The following is a 13,467-nucleotide window of genomic DNA, read 5'->3' as shown; positions in this document are numbered from 1 at the left end:
GAGTTCTTCATTGCGTTTCACAATCAGGTGCTCTTCAGTCGCTTGAAGCTTGTGATTCCTACAGGATACAGAATGTCAGACGTCAGCAAGACTGAAAAGTTCCAGTTATATGTCCCGATTTTGGAGGAATTATGTGACGGTAAAACATACTTTGGAAATTGCGACCTAGTATTATGCATAGATTTACTGAACACTAATAATATTGAACTGTCTGGTTCTAATCTTCATTTCCTCCACTTGCCACTACAGTGTTGCAGAGAGGGCTGAAGAACAATTTTGCTGACGCGCAAGTTTGTGTTGTCGACTGTCCAGACCTCACTCAAGATCCGTTTAAGTTTCCCGTCAAGGGTAACACGTTGCAACTTCTTGGAACACTGTATCGTTTTGCATTTTCGTAATTTTTATGCAGTTATACTTTGTTACCATCTCAACCTCGCTGTAGTATCTATTTTACCTATCGACAGGGTTGTGTGGAAAACCTCGCATTACAGATGTGGGGGGAGTGCCCTATTTGGTCCCCCTGGTCAAAGTGGACAAGGTACAGGAAATGAATGCCATAACGATAAACTAATGTGAGATGAATGCTATAACAATTGGTCCAATATAAATTCTTATTTATCTCAAGGAGTACAACATGAACACTGTGTCAAAGGAATTGGAGCTACCTGGAGCATTCATTCTTGGTGCAGGAGCTGTATCCTCCAAAAATGTTGGAATGAATGCAGAGGTTTGTTAACTGTCAAAATTATCTTCCAATTGTCTTGATATATTTATGGAGTATTTTGTCAGACTTATTATGATTACATGAATAGAAAGACTACCTAAAGTTGTCATTTTTGATTACAAACTTTGGGAGGATAGGATACATTATGGCAGAGTGGTAAAGTTAAATGTGCAAGACACATTTCAGTTGATTGCTTTCAGTTTCGCAGCTGACTAGGTATCCCCTTTTAAATAATAATTAGTAAATTATAATTAATAATTTCCCCTTAAATAATAATTAGACACAACTAAGGTTAATATAGTTTGTTTTATTTATCAATATGTTGAGTCTTATCTCATTTTGATTATCATCACCCCAGATGATGCCTCTGGTGCTCACTGAAGCTGAGGGAAGGCCTGCAGTGAATAGCAGCTGGTTTTCCTCCATAAATCCAGATAATAACCAGTGTCTTTTGGAGAAATACAGCGATAAGTTCTCAGACTGTGACTTTGGACTGCTGGCGAACTTGTATGCATGTGAGGGGAAGCCTGGAAAGGTAAGAAATGGATGGTTTGGCTCGTAAGAGAATGGGGAGTGTGATATTTGGAATTATAACTAGTATTACTATGATGCTCGTAACAAGTTAAAAACCAAATGAGATTTTAGGGCTGAGTGTCATTTCAATTGTGCTTAATCATTGTGTATTACTCATTATTTTGTTTTCCTGGTGAATAATACCCTCATCTGGTTATGCATTTACATAAACAAAATGCACTTTAGGTTCATGATTTAAATAATGTTTACACAGATTATGACCTCCCTGTCTGTGTTTGCTCCAAAGGTTTACTTTAGGTCTACAAATATTAACAGAAGAAAAGTGACTATGAACTGGTTGTGTAATCAGTGCTGAAAATGTAGTTTTTCCTTCTTATCACTGTCAGGTCATAGAGGTGAGAGCCAAAAGGAGAATAGGAGAAGAGAGCCTTGTGGGTGCTCTGAGGAAGACCATGGAGGAGCACTACCCCGATAAAAGCCTGGCTCTGGGGGGCACCTTCCTCATCCAGAAAGGGAAGGCCAAGATCCATATCATGGTAAAGACATAAAACATGCAGATGTGTGTTGACAGGATGCTGTGACATGGTGTTGTGGTTTCAAGGCTCAATGCATGCTTATTGCTTAAAGGGGCAATCTGCAGTTGAAACAACAACAAAGCAGACTCCATGCCACTGTTTTGGTTAAAAGCTGAGTGCAGGGCCTGGAATGTAACCACTCTCAATTCTTAGATTCTTTGGATGTAAGAACTGACCATTATGATATCAAAACTATAGTTATGTTTCGCTATATTGGATCACTCCGCGGTGGAGGGATACATCTGAGGTGAATGAGGATTTACTCCCGTGTACATCTGTGTCATGGCTGGGGTCAGCCCCTATATATATAGACCCCATGGCCGCGACACACATTCTCTTTAATTTTCTTGGCGGATGTCCGTATGGTTTGAGGTACAAACTTTCTGAAGTTCGCTTGGTAAGTCACTGGTAAGTAATATTTACATTTACATTTAAGTCATTTGGCAGACGTAATATCTTGCGTGGAAGTATACTCACTGGCTGTTTGCAGCCTGGAGCAGCTGGCCACACGGCCAGCCCCTCCTCTTGAGTGCTCCACTTGCTGCGTGAGGTTGATCTGTATCTTCCGCCCGTGGTTTGTCGTGCTTGTGTTTCGTTAGCGTTACACTACGACTGTGTGCACATATTAATATATTGGTGGCTCTTGCTGCCACAAACTGGATTTACCTTACACAACTTGCCGACTGGCTTGTTTTGTGTGTGTGGTGAATTTCTTTAACATGCTGTCCCGTCACTATAGGCGCGGGTTCTCTCCTACTTACCCTACACGGGTTCTCTGCTAATTCCCCGACAGGGTTTTCTTGTTCTTTCTGCAGAATGTAAGAGTATGGTGGTGGGCTGCCACTACGTTGAGACATTAACTTTGGAGTTCCTTACCATAGTTACTCTATCATATGGTGCTGTTTTTTGTTTTCTGCTTGGATATTAAACCTGCTAGGTAAAACTGCAGTTGACAAAAAACACAAATCAAATCCATTACCTGGTTGCTGTTTTTTGTCAGCCTGTTTTTCCCACAGGGGTCTTCCCCTGTGTTTGCAGAGGTACAAGGTAATATGTCCCTCACCGGGTTCCTATTCCTCCAAGCAGGTCACGACATAGCTCTCCCAGGGCGTCGGACCCCTGCTCCGTGGCCATGTTGGCTTGGCTGAGTTTATGACTTCCTTTTGTGACAGGTGTGATGCTGGCATCCCCCTGGGGATCCGCATACCTCATGTATGCACTGCCTGGGTTTGAGCCATACTGGATGCCTGTCTTGTGTGGTGTTCTTAGAACGTCTGCACCTGGCGCATTTGGATGCCATGCGCAAGGGGGTCGGCCAGGCTGGGGGCTCCCTCCCTCCCTCAGGAGTGGTGCGGCAGCGAGCTGTTAGTTCCCCTACTGGGCCCAGTACCCCTCCAAGGAAGTGTGGCAAGAGCCACCGCAGGCAGAGCCCATCTGCTGCCAGTCCTGGACGGGGGCATGTGTTGGACCGCTGGTACCACCTTGAACGGAGGGCGCATGCCCTTTGTCAGGAGGTTAATAGTTTCGATGGAAACGACAGCTGCTCTCTGTTGACCAGTGATGCTGTACCTGGGGGACGATGCTGGCACTGTTCACCACGTGAGCAGGGCTGACAGGTCATCAGAAGCCGCCAGTGGGGCTTCATCGCCCCCAGCGTCTCGAGAGGCTATGAGGAGCTTACTCACTTGGGTAGCCACTGCACTGGACATCAACTGGTGGACAGTGAGGACTCTCCATCTGTCCACATCTCTGCTGAGTTCCGCAAGGCCTTGCAGGAGAGCAGGGCCTCTGCCAGTGCATCTTTGATGCGACCTTGAGAGCCACATATGGGTCCCTCAGCATCCATGCTGCTGTAGGCCTACCTGCAGACTTTTTTTTTCTTGGCTGTTTTCCTAGCACCCCGGGCCGCTCACCCCATCACCCCAGGGCTGATGTTGGCTCAGGGGTTGATAACATTCTAGAGCAGACCGATAAGGTTCGTAGGGACCGGGAGACCCTGAGACGGTATATCATGCCGCCTCCTCAGGCCCCGGGTCCATGGCAGACGGACCGTTGCCACCCACCTGCACCTGAACGACGGTGGGGTCCCCTCCTGCTCTATCGCCTTGTGCAAGGGATGACAGTGGGGAGGGGCACAGTGTGAGGTGATGCAACAGCCTGTTTTTCCCACAAGGATCTTCCCTGGTTTTTGCAGAGGTACTGGGCAATTTATCCCTCGCCGGGTTCCTATTCTTACAAGCGGGTCACGACATAAGCTCTACCAGGGCTTGGGACCCCTGCTCTGTTGGCTTGGCTGAGCTTATGGCTTCTCTTTGTGACAGGTGTGATGGTGTCAACCATCACCGCCATAGGGACTTTCCTGGGGGACCCATGTGCTCGGGGTGCCAGAGGAGGCGGGCCCTGGCAGGTCCCCTGACACACCCTTCCCCGGCATTGGCCGCTTCTCCCGGTCTCAAAGTGGAAAGTGGGAGGAGTGTGTGGAGTCCCCATGAGTGTTGTCCTCAATGCTCGGGTACTAACTCCAATTCCAGTGCCAGCCTTCGTGTCACACCCCACCCCCCCGAAGAAAACCCTGCAGCTGGAGATTCTCACTTCTGGACAAGGGTGTTGTCCGCAGGATGACTGTGGCTTCTACTCCACTTACTTTGTGGTCCCAATTCTGGACCTCCGCAACCTCAATCGTTCATTGAAGGTGCTTAGGTTCCACATGCTGTCCCCAGCCCACGTGTTGCAGGCCGTGTCCAGGGACCAGTGGTTTGTGATGCTAGACCTGATAGAGGGGGAACCTGCCAATGCCTGTTGGGTTTGCTGACGGCGGCCTCGTTGTTGATTCCCCTGGGCCTGCTCCATCTCCGGCCAACTGTGGTTCAACTCCCACCAGCTGCACCCAAAGAGCCACTGCCAGCTGCGGATGACCACACAGTACCTCAGGATGTTGTTGAGGTGGCGCTGTCACTCCTTTCTCTCAGACATGTCCTGGTGAGAACGAACAACACCACAGTGGTGGCTTACATCAAACATCAGGGTGGACTGAGGTCCCACCACCTCCATATTATGGCATGGAAGCTCCTTCTCTGGGCTCAGGGATGTCTAGCGTGTCTACGCGCAGCACACGTACCTGGCATCCTAAATGTGGCAGCGGATATGCTCTCGAAAGAGGGCCTGCCACCATGGGACTGGAGCCTACATCTCCAGGTGGTGCAGCACCTGTGGGACAAGTTCGGGAGGGCACAGGTGGACCTGTTTGCCTCCCTGGATAATCCACACTGCCCCTGTGGTACTTCATGTCGGAGCCACCAGAGCCTCTGGGCTTGGATGCCCTGGCTCACGATTGGCCAGGGCTGGAGCTTACACATTCCCCTCTTTTCCCCTGATTCAGGCTGTGCTGGACAGGACCAGGATGGCAGAGCATCGTCTGCTTCTGGTGGCCCCATACCGGCCCAGACGTCCATGGTTCAGCCTTCTCCTGTCCCGGTTGTCTGGGCACCTTGGCAACTTCAACTGACACCTGACCTGCTGTCTCAGGTCAGGGGAACTCTGTGGCATCTGAGGCCACACCGCCTCAGTCTGTGGGCTTGGCCACTGAACGGCACCAATGGTCCATGTTAGGACTACAGGATGGTGTAATGAACACCATGCAAAAAGCAAGTATGCGGCAGGTTGTAAGCAGCACCCCAGTTGCGCTGTTGTTTTTTCTGCTCTTGGTGCACTGGTATTGAGGTTGTGCCCGAGTCATGCGGGGTACAGTATGTTCTCCAATACCTGCAGTCTCGCTTGGATGAGGGCTTGGCAGCCTCTACACTGAGAGGGTAATTGGCCGCTATATCTGCCTACCATGCGGGGTGGATGGACAGGCCAGTGAGGCGCCATCCCTTGATCTCCAGGTTTATGAAGGGGGTTGGTCGCCTGCGTCCAGCTAGAACCCTCTCAATGGCGAGCTGGGGTCTGGATGTGGTCTTTCAGCTTGGCAAAGCCACCTTTCGAACAGTTGGAGTCTGCCACCCTGAAACACCTCTCTATGAAGGTGGTTTTCTTGGTAGCAATTACTTCCATGAAGAGGGTGGGTGAGTGCCATTCTGTTTCGGTAAGTTCTGAGTGCTACCGGATGGACCCTGGGGGGAGGAGTATATCTCTCTGCCCCAACCCTTCATTCTTCCCAAAGGTTCTGTCAGACAGGCATGTGAACATCCCTTTATGACCCCCCCCCCAGGAGTAAATCCTCACCTCAGATGTATCCCTCCACCGCGGAGTGATACCAATATATTGCAGTGATCCATATTGCTTACATAACCGTGGTTACATACGTAACCTTAATTTTAACCATGTTTTGAGGCCATACAGTGTGTTTTTACATTTACTTTGTTTATAAACATTGGAGTAAAATAATGTTATTTTAGGTTCTGATTGGGTATGACAGATTAACTAAGCTCATGAGGCAATTCAAAGTTATATTATATGAGAGTTAATTGGTAGATACAGTACATTCGGAAAGTATTCAGACCCCTTCCCCTTTTCCACATTTTGTTTCATTACAGCCTTATTCTAAAATGGATGGGGGAAAAAAAAGAAATCCTCATCAATCTTCACACAATGCCCCATAATACCCCACAGTTGACAGTGCATGTCAGAGCAAAAACCAAGCCATGAGGACGAAGAAATTGTCTGTAGATTGTGTCGAGGCACAGATCTGGGGAAGGGTACCAAAAAAATTCTGCAGCATTGAAGGTCCCCACGAACACAGTGGCCTCCATCATTCTTAAATGGAATAAGTTCGGAACCACCAAGACATGTACCCCCCCCCCCAAAAAAAAATCATACAAAGTCAGGGGATCTGAATACTTTGCAAACGCACTGTATCAATGTACAGTGCATTCAGAAAGTATTCAAACTCCTTGACTTTTTCCACATTTAGTTTGGTTACAGCCTTATTTTAAAATTGATTAAATAGTGTTTTCTTCCCTTCAATCTACATACAATACCCCATAATGACAAAGCAAAAAAAGGTTAATAAAATACAAAACTTGATATCGCATTTACATTTGTATTCAGACCGTTTACTTAGTACTTTGTTGAAGCACCTTTGCCAGCGATTACAGCCTTCCGTCTTCTTGGGTATATTTGGAGAGTTTCTCTCATTCTTTTCTGCAGATCCTCTCAAGCTCTGTCAGGTTGGATGGGGAGTGTCATTGCACAGCTATTTTTAGGTCTCTCCAGAGTTGTTCGATCGAGATCAAGTCCGGGCTCTGGCTGGCCACTCAAGGACATTAAGATACTTGTTCCGAAACCAATCCTGTGTTGTCTTGGCTGTGTGCTTAGGGTCATTGTCCTGTTGGAAGGTGAACCTTCGCCCGAGTCTGAGGTCCTGAGCGCTCTGGAGAAGGTTTTGATCAAGGATCTATCTGTACTTTGCCTCATTTCATCTTTTCCTCGATCTTGACTAGTCTCCCAGTCCCTGCCGTTGTAAAACATCCCCACGGCACGATGCTGCCACCACCATGCTTCACCGTAGGGATGGTGCCAGATTTATTCCAGACGTGACGTTTGGCATTCAGGCCAGAGTTCAATCTTTGTTTCATCATGTCAGAGAATCTTGTTCCTCGTGGTCTGAGAGTCTTTAGGTGCCTTTTGGCAAACTCCAAGCGGGCTGTCGTGTGCCTTTTTTACTGAGGAGTGGGTTCCGTCTGCCCACTCTTCCATAAAGGCCTGATTGGTGGAGTGCTGCAGAGATGCTTGTCCTTCTGGAAGATTCTCCCATCTCCACAGAGGAATTCTGGACCTCTGTCAGAGTGACCATCAGGTTTTTGGTCACCTCCCTTATGAAGGCCCTTCTCTCCCGATTGCTCAGTTTTGGTACCCTTCCCTAGATCTGTGCCTTGACACAATCCTGTCTTGGATCTCGAAGGACAATTCCTTCGGCCTCATGGCTTGGTTTTTTCTCTGACATGCCCTGTCAACTGTGGGACCTTATATAGACCGGAGTGTGCCTTTCCAAATCATGTCCAATCAATTGAATTTACCACAGGTGGACTCCAATCAAGTAGTACAAACATCTCAAGGATGATCAATGGAAACAGGATGCACCAGAGCTCAATTTTGAGTCTCATAGAAAAGAGTTTGAATACTTAGGTAAATAAGGTATTTCTGTTTTTAATACATTTGCAAAACCTGTTTTTCTCTTTGTCATTGAGGTATTGTGTGTGGATTGAGGATTTTTATTTAATCCATTTTAGAATAAGGCTGTAATGTAACAGTGGAAAAAGTCAAGGGGTCTGAATACTTTCCGAATGCACTGTACATGTCCAAAATGGATGTAGCAACTGCAATTGCCCCTTAACTAATTTTTATGTCTTAACATGTGTGTCATCCAACCACAGCAATGGACACCAACAGTGTCAGAATTTATGTAGGCTTTTTTTACTGAAGCCTCAGAGAGCATTACCAAATCCCATTTGTTGTGTTTCTGGTGACTCTGTGCATAGCCAAGGGAGTTCTCAGCCTGCCCACTCAACTCCAACGATGATGTTAACAAATGGCTGAAACATTTTGAGGTCAGCGCACCACTGATATGCCAGTCTGTGATGGTCTCCAGAGACCCCGTAAGTATAGACTTAATCTACGATCCCTAACTGGACCTTTTTCTTTTGGCACTTTTTACTAACTGGCTTTTTACTATCCAGGGTTTGGACCTCCGTGTGGAGCACACTCACTGCTTCAGCCACCATGGAGAGGGTGGTCACTACTACATAGACACCACTCCTGACACTGTGGAATACCTGGGTTACTTCATGCCTGCCGAGTTCGTCTACCGCATCGACCGACCCAGTGAGACCCACGAAGTCGGGCGAGACTGAAACATGACACAACTTAAGTCAAATTAATGTTAGAAAAATCTTACCTTTTTGATGTTGATTTATCTAACTGAATCAAGGATTGATGATCAACATTCTATTTTACTTTATGCATTTTTCAAAAGGCCTTTGATTTGACGATTTTATAACAAAGACCACATTTGTTTTAGTCAAGACGATATTGTGCGATTTAAAGCTAAACGTTTTCAACAATAACTTAAACATTTCATTAATTGTTTGATAGAAATGCATTTGATTCAAATAATTGTAACATTTCATTATGTTGTACTTTAGCGAATAAACTACCTGTCAGTGACATGTGTAAAAAATAAATATTTCATTATTATTTCTAGATCAGTCAGTCACAATTTACTCATGATACTTTGTTTTGATCTTCTTTAGTCACGGCCACTGACATGACATGCGTGTTTCTACCTTATACTGCCAGGTAATGGAATGCCGAAAGGAAGGTAGAAAGCTTCGCTGCCTTTCATGGTTGTCACTAGTTAAGAAAAGTCAAAAGTGGCTATATCATAAATATTCATGAACATTTCTTAAATTAAGGTTAGCAGTGTGATTAAGGTTAGGTTAAAAAAAATCTGATTTTAAGCCATAATTAGGACTTTGTGGTTGTGGAAACTAGTGATGACTGCCTTTCATGTGTCAATGGCTGTGTTCGAGAGCATCAAAACTGTGATTGTATCATGGGTAAATTGTGACTGACTGACTGATCTTCAAATAATAATGAGTATTATTTATGATACAAGATCTGTAGATCCGTCAGTCGCCTGCCATATTTTTGATGCTCCCGAACTTGGCCAATATGTTCCATTCATTTTCATTGCACTCATAACAAATGCTTGTGTATTGCTGTGAAAAAGTTCTGGGATTGGCAGAGCTCGCTCCTGTCTGTGGATGTCACACATCATCTCCCGCCTTTTGGAGGTTATGTCTGTTTTACTGCTAGCTAAAGAAACTCAGCTGATCAGGATGGCTAACATATTGTATCTGAAACAGTTTTCAAAGTTGGATTTTTTCTAGCGAGCTAGGGGGTGATACAGGGTAGAAGCCCAACACCTGAGCTTTGGGACCAAATACAATGCCAAAAAAAGATGCAACATGGTTTCTGGGTGGTCATTACAAAAGGAACCATTTGAGTTTTTTTCCTTAAACTTCTCCATATAGTAGTTGGCAGGATAATATTTATGAATAATTTTAAAGGAAACTTCCTTAACTTTGTTAACAAGTAGGCATGTGTGTGGCAACATCCAAACTGTTTTCTAACAGATATGATCAATATATCCACTCCAATAAGGCATGACATAAGGTACACACAACATCCTGCTGAAACAAGGTTCGTATCGCTCTGTTGTTGAATGGACCAAAATAGAAACAAATCTTTCCTACTGATGAGTCAACAAGGTCAACAGAAGGTAGGCTCTGAGGGTCAGGTCTTGACACATTCCTGAATAACATAGCAAAACCTGAGGGAATGGCATCTAAAACAATTGCAAAATCCTTAGGTGTTACAGGGACCTTGTAAAGTGATAAGAATTCCTTATAACTAAGTAAAAGACCCTTTGCTCACCAATAGGATATTATTTCGGAACCAATATTCTAAAAACAAAGTAGTATTTTTATACAATACAGATGGACAATGGCTAATGTAGTGATCATTTCCTGTACTCTGAGGGGTTCTAATGAGCCAAATAAACAAATGAAATGCCTTGACTTACTGAGGAATAAAATGTACATTGCTCTATTGCAAGAAACATCTTTTGGGGGATGATGTCCATAGACTTCAAAACAAATACTACAAACTGGCAGCTGTTTCCTGCTTCATATCTACATCTAAAGGGATGCTTATTCTACATAAATGCAATCTACCCCTTACAATTTAAAAAAAGTGGAAATGATAAACAGGGCAGATTTACTTACTTATGTTCCATTCTGTATGGTAGGAAAATAGCATTTGTATCTATGCTCCTAACTCATATGACAAATATTGTCTCCCTTCTTTTTCCTCAAATTTACAGAAATTAAGACTTCAGAAATTCTATTGATTGGAAAATCATTGTTAAATGCTGGAATACTCTCTTAAAAACAACTATTTAAGACAGAGAGAACTTTTGCTAAAAACAAGTAGACTGGAATTTAATGAGCTGTTGTGACGTAGAGAAGAATTCATTATGCAGGGGTGTGACAAAAATACTATTTTCAAGAGAGTAGGCCAAGCCACTTACTAGTAGTGCAGCTTAAACATGCTGAAACAACATCATCAAAACAGCTAATCAGATGTTTTGTTTTATTTATTTCACCTTTCTTTAACCAGGTAGGCCAGTTGAGAACAAGTTCTCATTTACAACTGCGACCTGGCCAAGATAAAGCAAAGCAGTGCGACAAAAACAACACAGAGTTACACATGGGATAAACAAATATAGTCAATAACACAATAGAAAAATCTATATACAGTGTGTGCAAATTTAGTAAGATTAGGGAGGTAAGGCAATAAATAGGCCATAGTGGCAAAATAATTACAATTTAGCAATTAAACACTGGAGTGATAGATGTGCAGAAGATGAATGTGCAAGTAGAGATGCAAAGGAGCAAAAAAATGTTTTTTTTTAAATGGGGATGAGGTAGTTGGGTGGGCTACTTACAGATGGGCTGTGTACAGGTGCAATGATCGGTAAGCTGCTCTGACAGCTGACGCTTAAAGTTAGTGAGGGAGATATAAGAATCCAGCTTCAGTGATTTTTGCAATTCGTTCCAGTTCTCTGCTGCCAATGACTGGAAGAAAAGGCAGCCAAAGGAGGTGTTGGCTTTGGGGATGACCAGTGAAAAATATCTGCTGGAGAGCATGCTATGGGTGGGTGCTGCTATGGTGACCAGTGAGCTGAGATAAGGTGGGGCTTTACCTAGCGAAGACTTATAGATGACCTGGAGCCAGTCGGTTTGGCGACAAATATGAAGCGAGGGCCAGCCAACGAGAGCATACATGTCGCAGTGCTGGGTAGTATATGGGGCTTTGGTGACAAAAAGGATGGCACTGTGATAGACTACATCCAGTTTGCTGAGTACAGTGTCGGAGGCTATTTTGTAAATGACATCGCCAAAGTCAAGGATCGGTGGGATAGTCAGTTTTACAAGGGTATGTTTGGCAGCATGAGTGAAGGATGCTTTGTTGCGAAATAGGAAGCCAATTCTCGGTTTAATTTTGGATTGGAGATACTTAATGTGAGTCTGTAAGGAGAGTTTACAGTCTAGCCAGACACCTAGGTATTTGCAGATGTCCACATATTCTAAGTCAGAACCGTCCAGAGTAGTGATGCCAGACGGGTGGACGGGTGCGGGCAGCGATTGGTTGAAGAGCATGCATTTAGTTTTACTTGTATTTAAGAGCAGTTGGAGGCCATGGAAGGAGTGTTGTATGGCATTGAAGCTCGTCTGGAGGTTTGTTAACACAGTGTCCAAAGAAGGGCCATAAGTATACAGAATGGTGTCGTCTGCGTAGAGGTGAATCAGAGAATAACTAGTAGCAAGAGCGACATCATTGATATATACAGAGAAAAGAGTCTGCCCGAGAACTGAACCCTGTGGCACTCCCATAGAGACTACCAGAGGTCTGGACAACAGGCCCTCCGATTTGACACACTGAACTCTATCTGAGAAGTAGTTGGTGAACCAGACGAGGCAGTCATTTGACAAATCAAGGCTGTTGAGTCTGCTGATAAGAATGCGGTGATTGACAGTGTCGAAAGCCTTGGCCAGGTTAATGAAGATAGCTGCACAGTATTGCTTTTATCAATGGCGGTTATGATATCGTTTAGGACCTTGAGCGTGGCTGAGGTGCACCCGTGACCAGCTCGGAAACCAGATTGCATAGCGGAAAAGGTACGGTGGGATTCTAAATGGTCAGTGATCTGTTTGTTAACTTGGCTTTCGAAGACTTTCGAAAGGCAGGGTAGGATAGATATAGGTCTGTAACAGTTTGGGTCTAGAGTGTCACCCCTTTGAAGAGGGGGATGAACGTGGCAGCTTTTCAATCTTTTGGGATCTCAGACGAAAGAGAGGTTGAACAGGCTAGTAATAGGGATTGCAACAATTGTGGTTGATAATTTTAGAAAGAGAGGGTCCAGATTGTCTAGCCCAGCTGATTTGTAGGCGTCCAGATTTCTCAACTCTTTCAGAACATCAGCTATCTGGATTTGGGTGAAGGAGAAGCGGGGGAGGCTTGGGCAAGTTGCTGTAGGTGGTGCAGAGCTGTTGACCGGGGTAGGGGTAGCCAGGTGGAAAGCATGGCCAGCCGTAGAAAAATGCTTATCGAAATTCTCAATTATCGTAGATTTATCGGTGGTAAACAGTGTTTCCTATCCTCAGTGCAGTGGGAAGCTGGGAGGAAGTGCTCTTATTCTCCATGGACTTTACAGTGTCCCAGAACGTTTTGGAGTTTGTGGTACAAGGTCCAAATTTCTGTATGAAAAAGCTAGCCTTTGCTATCCGAACTGCCTATGTATATTGCTTCCTAACTTCCATGAAAAGTTGCATATCACGGGGGCTATTCAAATCAAAGTTTATTTGTCACGTGCGCCAAATACAACAGGTGTTTGAGTTTATTTTATTTTTACAGGGACAGTGCACATTAATGAATGTTTCAGTAAAAGTGACGGTTTTAGCCAGCCAGCTCATTTTCAACCGCAGTCCCTGGGCAGGTTATTAAAAACAATTACAATATAGACAATCATTGAGCAGTGAGCACACGCAGAGCAACATAGGGCAAGCAATA

The 13,467-nt window shown here is 44.7% G+C and overlaps 1 protein-coding gene across 1 annotated transcript; it reads left to right on the top strand.

Moving 5' to 3' along the window:
- On the top strand, window positions 1–10,412 carry c11h11orf54 (chromosome 11 C11orf54 homolog). Its single transcript, XM_064978348.1, has 8 exons — window positions 1–139; window positions 250–348; window positions 465–538; window positions 626–727; window positions 1,083–1,259; window positions 1,645–1,794; window positions 8,313–8,429; window positions 8,511–10,412. Exons 1-8 carry the CDS (start codon window positions 73–75, stop codon window positions 8,682–8,684), a joined length of 960 nt encoding a protein of 319 aa, XP_064834420.1. The 5' UTR covers window positions 1–72; the 3' UTR covers window positions 8,685–10,412.
- Window positions 10,413–13,467: the final 3,055 nt, after the last annotated feature.

Source organism: Oncorhynchus masou, chromosome 11 (genome assembly GCF_036934945.1).
Source record: "Oncorhynchus masou masou isolate Uvic2021 chromosome 11, UVic_Omas_1.1, whole genome shotgun sequence".
Taxonomy (NCBI): domain Eukaryota; kingdom Metazoa; phylum Chordata; class Actinopteri; order Salmoniformes; family Salmonidae; genus Oncorhynchus; species Oncorhynchus masou.
Note: the sequence above shows the minus strand (reverse complement) of the source record. Positions and strands in the feature narration are given on the sequence as shown.